We start from the raw sequence: 11856 nt of genomic DNA on the forward strand, positions 1-11856 counted from the left end.
CCACCACCATGGGGCACTCTGTTCACAATGTTAACATCAGCAAACTGCTCACCCACATGATGCCGTACACACTGTCTGCCATCTGCCTGGTACAGTTGAAACCGGGATTCATCCGTGAATAGCAGACTTCTCCAGTGTGCCATTGAAGGTGAACATTTGCCCAATAAAGTCGGTTATGACGCCGAACTGCAATCAGGCCAAGACCCTGGTCAGGAAGACGAGCTGCAGATGAACTTCACTGAGACGGTTTCTGAAATTCTTCAGTGGTACAAACCCAGAGTTTCATCAGCTGTCCGTGAGGCTGGTCTCAGACGATCCCGCAGGTGAAAAAGCAGAATGTTGAGGTCCTGGGGTGGAGTGGGTACACGTGGTCTGTGGTTGTGAAGCCGGTTGGGCGTACTGCCAAATTCTCTGAAATGACATTGAATGCGGCTTATGGTAGAGAAATTAATATTCAACAGCTGTGGTGGACTTTACTTAATCTTGATATGCCACACCTTTCAAGTGGACGGATTATCTTGGAAAAGGAGAAATGCTCACAAAGAGGGATGTAAACAAATTTGTTCACAAACCTTTAGAGAAATAAGCTTTTTGTGTGTATGGAACATTTCGGGAAACCTTTATTTCAGCTCATGAAACATGGGAACATCAACTTACATGTTGCATTTATATTTTTGTTCAGTGCATATCTCTACCTACCTGTACATTCAATTAGACTCCTGCTAACCCCCCCACTACTATTCCAAACAGTGTGCATATGACCATGTGCTTGTGATGTGTTTATTAGTCATTCTCTCCTATCTCTGCAATAGCCACCTCAGCAGGTTCAGGTGATAAATGTCACTGAGCTTCATGCCCCAGATTCCTGGCTGACCTAAAACTGAAGGTGATTGTTCCTCAGTTCGTGCCTTTTGAAGCGGATCCCATCACTCTTATTATAGATCTAAAGAAGCTGCTGAACTGGTTCAAACTAGGACTTGCCACCAGCCCCAACTGGAGAACCACTGGAAAACACTCTGCAGTCAAAAGATTAACTTAAAGGTCCAATGTAGTTGTATTTATCTCAATATCAAATCATTTCTGGGTATCAATGAAGTACCTTACTGTGATTATTTCAATTGAAATGTTCTGAGTGGGTGGGGGAAACTGAAAACTAGCTATTAATGGCAGAGAGGTTTCTTATTGGTCTTATTGAAACTCTCTTTAACTAATTTAGAAACTCCATCCCACAAAAAAAAGGCTGACATTTCAGGCGGTCTTTTCAAACAACTCTAACACTAAAAGGGCATTATCATAATTTTCACAATTTCATTATTCCAACCTCATAATGTGGAAAGATAAATACAACACAGGTAAATTGTGTTTTTGACTGCACTGGTCCTGTAAGATAACCTTAAGGGGTTTGAGCCACAGGATAATAATATCACCTATGTAAGTGGCTTCATGTTTGTGCACCGATATGGCTGACCTTGAAATCTACGCCCGACAGAGAGTGTGTAATATAAGCTTTGTTCTCACAATATAAATCATTCCTAGATGTTTGTCTAGAGGCCCTCTAAATGGCTTTATGCTTGAATGTCTACCATACATTTTCAGAATGATACCTTGATGTGTGATGGAATGGCTTCCACTGTGGAGATGTTCAGACTCAAGCGAGATGTGCCACCTGTTGCCAGTTCCTCTTCATTCTCTACCACACTAAATGTACAGATATGGCTGAGCAAAAACCCTCTGAGAATTCTCACTGTCAGTTTACTGCTCAATGAGAGTGCCATTAGTTTTGTTGAATTTTCTAAATGCTGTTGCTATGACTACTCAGGTGGTGTCTAAGCAGGAACCGGAGTGTTTGGCATGTGTGCAGATGTGTTCGCATAAGCGGTTATTTTCTCTCAGCCTCTTGGGGGTGTACTGTAACATTGGAAATAAGTCAATGAAACATGAGCTTGTAATGCTTGGTTAAGTTCAACAGGTGGGAGAAGAGTAGAATTGTGTACATGCGGTCGGGGTACCTCATCTGGGTTGTCAGTGGTTGGATGGGTTTGATTTAAGTGGTTATAAGAAACCTGAATAGTGTACTGCAAGTTTGAATGTTCCATGTGAACACACTATCACAGATTATTGTGAAATAGACACAAATTACTTATTGGAAATTTGTGACAGGCACACTTTTTTTGTGTTTATTACACTATTTTCTTCAAAACGCATTTCGTATGTATTACACGATTTTAATTCTTCATAACGTATTCATGTACATTACACAAATTCCAATTTGTTGTGGCTAATTTGAGCTATGTTAGCTAAGTGGCTAACATTAGCTAGGCTAGCTAGGTGGCTACTGGCTAGCTAGGTAGGCTAGCTAGGCTAGCTAGGTAGCTAAACTAGGGGTGAGGTTAGGGGTTAGGGATTAGGTTTAGGGGTTATGGTTAGGTAACATGCTATCTAAGTAGTAAAAGGGTTAGGTTAGGGTGAGGGTTAGCTAGGTAAGTAGTTAAAAAGTAGCAAGTTGTTGCAAAGTTGCCAATTAGCTAAAATGCTAATGTTGTCCAGGATGTGATTCAAATACGCAATGTTTGGGTTGATAGAAGGTTGCATTATATTCCCACCCATTTCTTCCCGACCAACCTCTGGCATAAGGGCTTAAGTAACCTACTCTTTTTATCTGGAATTGAAATGCACTGAATACAATGTCGTGTACTGCACACACAAAAAAAAGTTTGTTTGCCTGTCACAAATTTCCAATAAGTAATTTATATATATTTCACAATCTGTGATACTAGGTTGGAACACAATGTGCATGACAAGTGAACAGCAACTAGGTTGTGTACTGGTGTTTTGAGTTTGATCCCAGTACGCTCAATAGACCTCACTATTATGTCCTCAGAAAAAAGCAATTGCCAAATACAAATAAATTCAAGCTGCTCTTAGCACCTTTTTTCTATCTAGAATCTAAAAGGGTTCTTTGGCTGTCCTCATAGGAGAACCCTTTTGAAAAACCCTTTTTGGTTCCAGGTAGAACCTTTTGAGGTTCCGTTTAGAGCCCTTTCCAAAGAGGATTCTACATGGATCCAAAAAGAGTTATACGGGGACAGCCAAATAACCCTTTTGGAACACTTTTTTCTAAGTCTGTTGTGTCAGGGATCACAAATGTTTCTCTCCCCAGGACTCTCTTTGAAGCATCTCAGACTCATTGACTGATCTCTCCTTCTTTCTCTCAATCTGTCTCTCGTCAGATGTACATCCAGACAGCCACGCTGACCATCTCCCTCAGCCTGAGCGCCTCCGTCTCTCTGGGGATGCTCTACATGCCCAAGGTCTACATAATCATCTTCCACCCAGAGCAGAATGTTCCCAAGCGCAAGCGCACCTTCAAGGCTATCGTCACCGTCGCCACCATGACCAGCAAGCTGTCCCAGCTGGCCTCCGAGCGACCCAACGGAGAGGTGAAGACAGAAATCTGCGAGGGCATGGATGCCAGTAGTGAGTATAAAGACCTGATCCCTCACTTCGTAACATATTATACCAAAGCCACCATTTTCACCTATAAGTTTATTTTTGTGGGGGGTATAGCTTATGTTAGGTACAACCACAGGCAACAGGCTTTCTACATACATTTTACAGTAAAATACAGTAAAATCAACCACAGTTCCTCAGCTATATCTATAGTATCTGAAATATTGTTGATGAAATCAGCTTGTAGAAAATAAATTTGTATGCTCTCATCTCAGATAGTTTAAAAAGACACCTGAGAACAGATTATGCATAACTGTTCATCAACCAGATTTAGACTTCAAAGCCCTTTCAGATTCCGTTAGCAGAAGTTTCATACAGGCAAGCATCCTGTTGTTTACTTATCATGATTGTGCTGACTGCACAGTTTGAAATCTAAAACTTTGCTTCAATTCATATCTCGTCAGCTTCTCATTTCACTGAACCGCTAAGGTGCTGAGGTGAGATGGCGCCGACAGAGATGGTTTCCTCGCTTCGCGTTCTTAGGAAACTATGCAGTATTTTGTTTTTTTAATGTATTATTTCTTACAATGTTACCCAAGGAAATCTTAAGTCTTATTACATACAGCTGGGAAGAACTATTGGATATAAGAGCAACGTCAACCTACCAACATTACGACCAGGAATACGACTTTCCCGAAGCAGATCCTCTCTCCGGACCACCACCCAGGACAATGAATCTAATCCCAGCAGCTGAGCGAAAACAACGGCAACACAGAAGGGGCAGACGGAGCGGTCTCCTGGTCAGGTTTAGAAAATGGGCACATCGATCTCCGCTCCCGAGTATACAACTCGCCAATGTCCAGTCTCTTAACAACAAGGTAGACAAAATTCGAAGCGTAGGTTGCCTTCCAGAGAGACATCAGAGATTGTAACATTCTCTGTTTCATGGAAACATGGCTCTCTCGGGATAGGTTGTCGGAATCGGTTCAGCCATCGGGCTTCTCCGTGCATTGCGCCGACAGAGATAAACACCTCTCTGGGAAGAGGAAGGGAGGGGTTGTATGCTTTATGATTAACAACATAAAGGAACTCAAGGCTGCTCACCTGACCTAGAATTCCTTACAATCAAATGCTAACCATAAACCGTGGATAGGTGGCGGCATTCGCGTAAAACTGAAAGCACAATCCACCGCATTTAACAATGGAAAGAGGTCTGGATATATGGCTGAATATTAACAGTGTAGTTATTCGCTCCGCAAGGCAATCAAACAAGCGAAATGCTGGTACAGGGACAAGGTGGAGTCGCAATTCAACGGCTCAGACATGAGACGTATGTGGCAGGGTCTACAGGAAATCACGGACTACAAAAACAAAAACAGCCACGTCACGGATACCGACGTCACGCTTCCGGACAAACTAAACACCTTCTGTGCCCACTTTTTATTTTATTTGTATTTTTTATTTCACCTTTACTTAAACATGTAGACCAGTTGAGAACACGTTCTCATTTACAACTGCGACCTGGCCAAGATAAAGCAAAGCAGTGCAACACAAACAACAACACACATGGAGTTACATATGGAATTAACAAACGTACAGTCAATAACACAATTGAACAAATCTATATACAGTGTGTGCAAATGAGGTAAGATTAGGGAGGTAAGGCAATAAATAGGCCGTAGTGGCGAAGTAATTACAATTTAGAAATTAACACTAGAGTGAAAGGTGTGCAGAAGATAAATGTGCAAGTCGAGATACTGGGGTGCAAAGGAGCAAAAAAAAAAATAACAATATGGGGATGAGGTAAGTAGTTGGATGGGCTATTTACAGATGGGCTATGTACAGTTGCAATGATCTGTGAGCTGCTCTGACAGCTGATGCTTTAAGTTAGTGAGGGAGATATGAGTCTCCAGCTTCAGTGATTTTTGCAATTCGTTCCGGTCATTGTCAGCAGAGAACTGGAAGGAGAGGCGGCCAAAGGAGGAATTGGCTTTGGGGGTGACCAGTGAAATATACCTGCTGGAGCACGTGCTACGGGGGGTGCTGCTATGGTGACCAGTGAGCTGAGATAAGGCGGGGCTTTACCTAGCAAAGACTTATACATGATCTGGAGCCAATGGATTTGGTGACGAATATGAAGCGAGGGCCAGCCAACGAGAGCATACAGGTAGCAGTGGTGGCTAGTATATGGGGTTTTGGTGACAAAACGGATGGCACTGTGATAGATTGCATCCAATTTGCTGAGTAGAGTGTTGGAGGCTATTTTGTAAATGACATCGCCGAAGTCAAGGATCGGTAGGATAGTCGGTTTTGAGGATAATTCAGTGCCACCGATGTGGATTGCCAACAAAGACTGCGGCCCCCTCCTCTCCTTCTCAGTGGCTGACGTGAATAGAACATTTAAACTTGTTTACAAGTCAACAAAACAAAGGAGGTGATCGTGGACTTCAGGAAACAGCAGAGGGAGCACCCCCCTATCCACATCGAAGGGACAGCAGTGGAGAAGGTGGAAAGTTTTAAGTTCCTAGGCTTACACATCACAGACAAACTGAAATGGTCCACCCACACAGACAGTGTGGTGAAGAAGGTGCAACAGCGCCTCTTCAACCTCAGGAGGCTGAAGAAATTTTGCCTGTCACCCAAAACCCTGACAAACTTTTACAGATGCACAATCGAGAGCATCCTGTCGGGCTGTATCACAGCCTGGTACGGCAACTGCACCGACCTCAACCGCAAGGCTCGCCAGAGGGTGGTGCGGTCTGCACAACACATCACCGTGGGCAAACGACCTGCCCTCCATGACACCTACAGCACCCGATGTCACAGGAAGGCCAAAAAGATCCTCATGGACAACAACCACCCGAGCCACTGCCTGGTCACACCGCTATCATCCAGAAGGCGAGGTCAGTAAAGGTGCATCAAAGCTGGGACCGAGAGATGGACGAACAGCTTCTATCTCAAGTCCATCAGACTGTTAAATATCAATTACTAACTCAGTGAGGCTGCTGCCTACACTGAGACCCAATCACTGGACACTTTAATAATGTTACATATCTTACATTACTCATATCACATGTATATACTGTATTGAGACCCAATCACTGGACACTTTAACAAATAGATCACTAGTCACTTTAAACAATGCCACATGAAATAATGGCACTTTAATAATGTTTACATATCTTACGTTACTCATATCACATGTATACACTGTATTTTATACCATCTACTGCATCTTGCCTATGCCGCTCGGCCATCGCTCATCCATATACTTATGTACATATTCTCATTCACCCCTTTAGATTTGTGTGTATTAGGTAGTTGTTGGGGAATTGTTAGATTACTTGTTAGATTTGTGTGTATTAGGTGGTTGTTGGGGAATTGTTAGATTACTTGTTAGATATTACTGCACTGTTGGAACTAGAAGAACAAGCATTTCTCTGCACTCGCATTAACATCTGCTAACCATGTGTATGTGACCAATAAGATTTGATTTGCTTTGCTTTCTAATTTGTTGCCTTTTTGCCTAATCGTGGAGAATTTCACAAATGAATACATGAATACATCTCAAAATGTAATTTCATTGTGAGTGATTAGTCCACATAGCCAACTGTTCTAGTTTACGTTGATGGTGGAAAGCCATAGTATCCTCAACATTCCATCGAGACTGTTCGATTATGGGGTAATGCATTAAGGGAAGGACTGAAACAGTAAATTGAGTACTGAGGGACTACACTCCAGGAAACTAACATCTTCTCTATTCTTGCCTTTATAGTGCCATCAACCAAAACAAAGTATGTCAGCTACACCAATCATGCCATCTGAAGAGAGAAGCACTGAATAGAGAATTACTGAGGAATTCCACATGCAGACTTGGATGTGTCAGATTCACACATGACAGGGTGTTACAACAAGCATGAGACATTGATATTGCTCAGAGTCCAAATAACGACTGAGAGCATGGCAGTCAACATAAATATGTCTGCTCTTTCATGTTCATAGAGAGAGCTAATGGGCCTGCTGGAAGCAGACAAAACACTAAACAAACCATTCAAGAGACTTGACAAAATGAGGGTGGTGAACAGAAGAGGAAAACAAAAGAGAATTTAAATAGAAATTGTTGCGATCAACCATGTTAGTTAGTTTGTTATTCTTATTTTATGTATTTTGTGGTGAAGATTTCTCATTCGTGTCTTATGTCGTCTGAACTACATTACGAGATGAGTTTGTCTCTGTATCAGCTAACTGAATTGTAGCCTTGAGTTGTGAAATCTGTAAATGCCATGGTTTAAGCATGCACATTTTTATACAAATACTTTATTTATAATAAAGGAATGTTTTGGAAATGTTTAGGATTGTTGGATGAGGTTAAATATGAGAGTGGGATATGATGTATGTGGTTTACCTCAATTTCGATGGAAATGATACCCAAGTCAAAACAGTTATGTGATTGCCTTGACCTGAATTGAGCACACACCCAAAATATACCAGGATGGCAAGTAGGCAAATTATATTAAGAATGTATGAAGCCTTAAAGCAAACTATGAAAAATATATAGAGCACCCAAAAACTCCATGGTCTCAAATGAAAACAAACAATATTGCTGTAGGATTTCCCCTGAAGGAAACTATATACAGTCGTGGCAAAATAATTTGAGTATTACTGTGAACATAATGCAAATGTTTAGTTTTAACATTTTACTTAAACCTGAGAAAAAAAAATGGGGATGGACTGACTTTTGGACTGCCAGAGAATTGAATATTAATTTCTCTACCGGCAGAGAAACATTAACATTAACTTTCAATTCTCTGGCTACAGCATTCAATTCAAAACTTAAGACACCTGTGGCATTGTGTTGTGTGACAAAACTGCACACTTTAGAGTGGCCTTTTATTGTCCCCAGCACAAGGTGCACCTGTGTAATGATCATACTGTTTAATCAGCTTCTTGATATGCCACACCTGTCAGGTTGATGGATTATCTTGGCGAAGGAGAAATTATCACTAACAGGGATGTAAACAAATGTGTGCACACAATTTGAGAGAAATGTGCTTTTTGTGCTTATGGAAAATATCTGGGATCTTTTATTTCAGGCCATGAAACATGGGACCAACACTTTACATGTTGTGTTTATATTTTTGTTCAGTGTACAGTTTTTTTGGCACTCATTTGTGCTATTTTGAACAGGGCAACAACATAATGTAACAAAAATTATATGAGAGAGAGGGAAATCCGAAACACACAAAAGTAGAAAATGTTGCAATGCAGTAGTAATTGCAATTGAATAGAAGGACCACACTAATGTTACAATAATAGTTTGGATCTTTGAGAATTTCCTACCAAGCTACTAAACTTGATAAGTCATTTGATTGAATGCAATTCTGACACACATAAAATGTCTATAGCAAAACAAAAAAAATCCCTGCACTGCTTGCGAAAGTATTCACCCCCCTTGTCATTTTTCCTATTTTGTTGCCTTACAACCTGGAATTCAAATATCATTTTGGGGGGGGGGGGGGGGGGGGGTTGTATCGTTTGATTTACACAACATGCCTACCATTTTGAAGATGCAATTTTGTTGTTGTTGTGTGTAACAAACAGGAAATAAGACAAATGAAAACAGAAAACTTGTGTGGATAACTATTCACCCACCCAAAGTCAAAGCTCCAGCTCCTTCAAGTTGGATGGGTTCTGATGGTGTACAGCAATCTTTAAGTCATACCACAGATTCTCAATTGGATTGAGGTCTGGGCTTTGACTAGGCCATTCCAAGACATTTAAATGTTTCCCCTTAAACCTGCTTTAGCAGTATGCTTAGGATCATTGTCCTGCTGGAAGGTGAACCTCCGTCAAAGTTTCAAATCTCTGGAAGACTGAAACAGGTTTCCCTCAAGAATTTCCCTGTATTTAGTGCCATCCATCATTCCTTCAATTCTGACCAGTTTCCCAGTCCCTGCCGACGACAAACATCCCCACAGCATGATGCTGCCACCACCATGCTTCACTGTGGGGATGATGTTCTCGGGGTGATGAGAGGTGTTGGGTTTGCGCCAGACATAGCGTTTTCCTTGTTGGACAAAAAGCTACATTTTTGTCTCATCTGACCAGAGTACCTTCTTCCATGTGTTTGGGGAGTCTCCCACAAGCCTTTTGGCGAACACCAAATGTTTTTGCATATTTTTTATTTAAGCAATGGCTTTTCTCTGGCCACTCTTCCGTAAAGCCCAGCTCAGTGGAGTTTATGGCTTAAAGTGGTCCTATGGACAGATACGCCAATCACCGCTGTGGAGCTTTGCAGCTCCTTCAGGGTTATATTTGGCCTCTTTGTTGCCTCTCTGATTAATGCCCTCCTTGCCTGGTCCACGAGTTTTGGTGGGGGGCCCTTTCTTTGCAGGTTCATTGTGGATAATGGATTCAATGGTGCTCCGTGGGATGTTCAAAGTTTCGGATATTTTTTTATAACCCAACCCTGATCTGTACTTCTCCACAACTTTGTCCCTGACCTATTTGGAGAGCTCCTTGGTCTTGGTGATGCCCCTTGCTTAGTGGTGTTGCAGACTCTGGGGGCTTTTAGAACAGCTGTATATATACTGAGATCATGTGACAGATCATTTGACACTTTATTTAGCTAATTAATTGACTTCTGAAGGTAATTGGTTGCACCAGATCTTATTTAGGGGCTTCATAGCAAAGGGGGTGAATACATCTGCACACACCACTTTTCCGTTTTTCTTTTTAGAATTTTTTGAAACAAGTAATTTCACTTAACCAATTTGGACTATTTTGTGTATGTCCATTACATGAAATCCAAATAAAAATCTATTTAAATTACAGGTTGTAATGCAGGAAAAATATGAAAAAGGCCAAGGGGGATGAATACTTTTGCAAGGCGCTGTATGTGCCAGAATTTTGAAAACAAGTTAAGGGAATCAATACAGCCATTGGTACAGGCGTAGCAGGATCAATAAAAGCTACAAGTGAAAACTCCTGAACCATGTAATGAATATTTCTGCATTTTCTACTGAAGAAAGGAAGCTAGGTATAAAGTTTGAGTGATGAATTCCGTAGGCATTCGATGCATACTTTTCCCTGGTTGATGATCTAATTTCACTAGATGAAGCTGAGAGAACATGAGCGCTTGTCCTCAGAAACAGATGCAAACATAGTGCTTTCGGAAAGTATTCATACCCCTTGCCTTTTCCTAATTTTGTGATGTTAGTCTTATTCGAAAATGTATTACATAAAAACATTTCCCCAGCAATCTACACACAATACCCCATAATGTCAAAGCAAAAACAGGCTTTTAGAAATGTTTGCTAATTAATTAAACATAACATTGAATTGATTGGACATGATTTGGAAAGGCACACATCTGTCTATAAAAGGTCCCACAGTTGACAGTGCATTTCAGAGCAAAAACCAAGTCATGAGGTCGAAGGAATTGTCTGTTGAGCTCCGAGACAGGATTGTGTCAAGGCACAGATCTTGGGAAAGGTACCAAAGCATTTCTGCAGCATTGAAGGTCCCCAAGAACACAGTGGCCTCCATCATTCGTAAATGGAAGAAGTTTGGAACCACCAACACTCTTCCTAGAACTGGCCACCCGGCCAAACTGAGCAATCGGTGGAGAAGGGACTTGGTCAGGGAGGTGACCAAGAACACAATGGTCACTCTGACAAAGATCTAGAGGTTCTCTGTGGAGATGGGAGAACCTTCCAGAATGACAAACATTTCTGCAGCACTCCACCAAGTAGGCCTTTATGGTATAGTTGCCAGACGGAAGTCACTTGACAGGCACACGACAGCCAGCTTGGAGTTTTCCAAAAGGCCCCTAAAGACTCTCAGACCATGAGAAACAAGATTCTCTGGTCTGATGAAACCAAGATTGAACTCTTTTGCCTGAATGCCAAGCGTCACATCTGGAGAAAACCTGGCACCATCCCTACGGTGAAGCATGGTGGATGTCAGAATCATACTGTGGGGATGTTTTTCAGCGGCATGGACTGGGAGACTAGTCAGGATCGAGGCAAAGATGAATGGAGCAAAGTACAGAGAGATCCTTGATGAAAACCTGCTCCAAAGTGCTCAGGACCTCAGACTGGGGTGAAGGTTCACCTTGCAACAGGACAACAACCCAAAGCATACAGCTAAGACAATGCAGGAGTGGCAACGGGACAAGTCTCTAAATGTCCTTGAGTGGCCCAGCCAGAGCTCAGACTTTAACCCATTCGAACATCTCTGGAGAGACTTGAAAATAGCTTTACAGCAACACTCCCCATCCAACCTGACAGAGCTTGAGAGGATCTACAGTGAATAATGGGAGAAACTCCCCAAATACAGGTGTGCCATCTTGTATTTTTTGGCCCCACGGGGGTGCGCGCTCAGTCCCCTCCTGTATTCCCTGTT

The 11856-nt window shown here is 41.9% G+C and overlaps 1 protein-coding gene across 2 annotated transcripts in view; it reads left to right on the plus strand.

The window, feature by feature from the left end:
* LOC120066625 (metabotropic glutamate receptor 8-like) overlaps nt 1-7275 on the plus strand; it is a 230704-nt gene extending 223429 nt beyond the window's left edge. For both annotated transcript variants that reach the window (XM_039018051.1, XM_039018052.1), the window contains exons 9-10: nt 3231-3477; nt 7226-7275. In XM_039018051.1, the coding sequence (XP_038873979.1) occupies nt 3231-3477; nt 7226-7275 (297 nt within the window). The remainder of the gene's footprint in view (nt 1-3230; nt 3478-7225) is intronic.
* The last annotated feature ends 4581 nt before the right edge of the window (nt 7276-11856 follow it).

The sequence above is a fragment of the Salvelinus namaycush genome, chromosome 21 (genome assembly GCF_016432855.1).
Source record: "Salvelinus namaycush isolate Seneca chromosome 21, SaNama_1.0, whole genome shotgun sequence".
Classification (NCBI taxonomy): domain Eukaryota; kingdom Metazoa; phylum Chordata; class Actinopteri; order Salmoniformes; family Salmonidae; genus Salvelinus; species Salvelinus namaycush.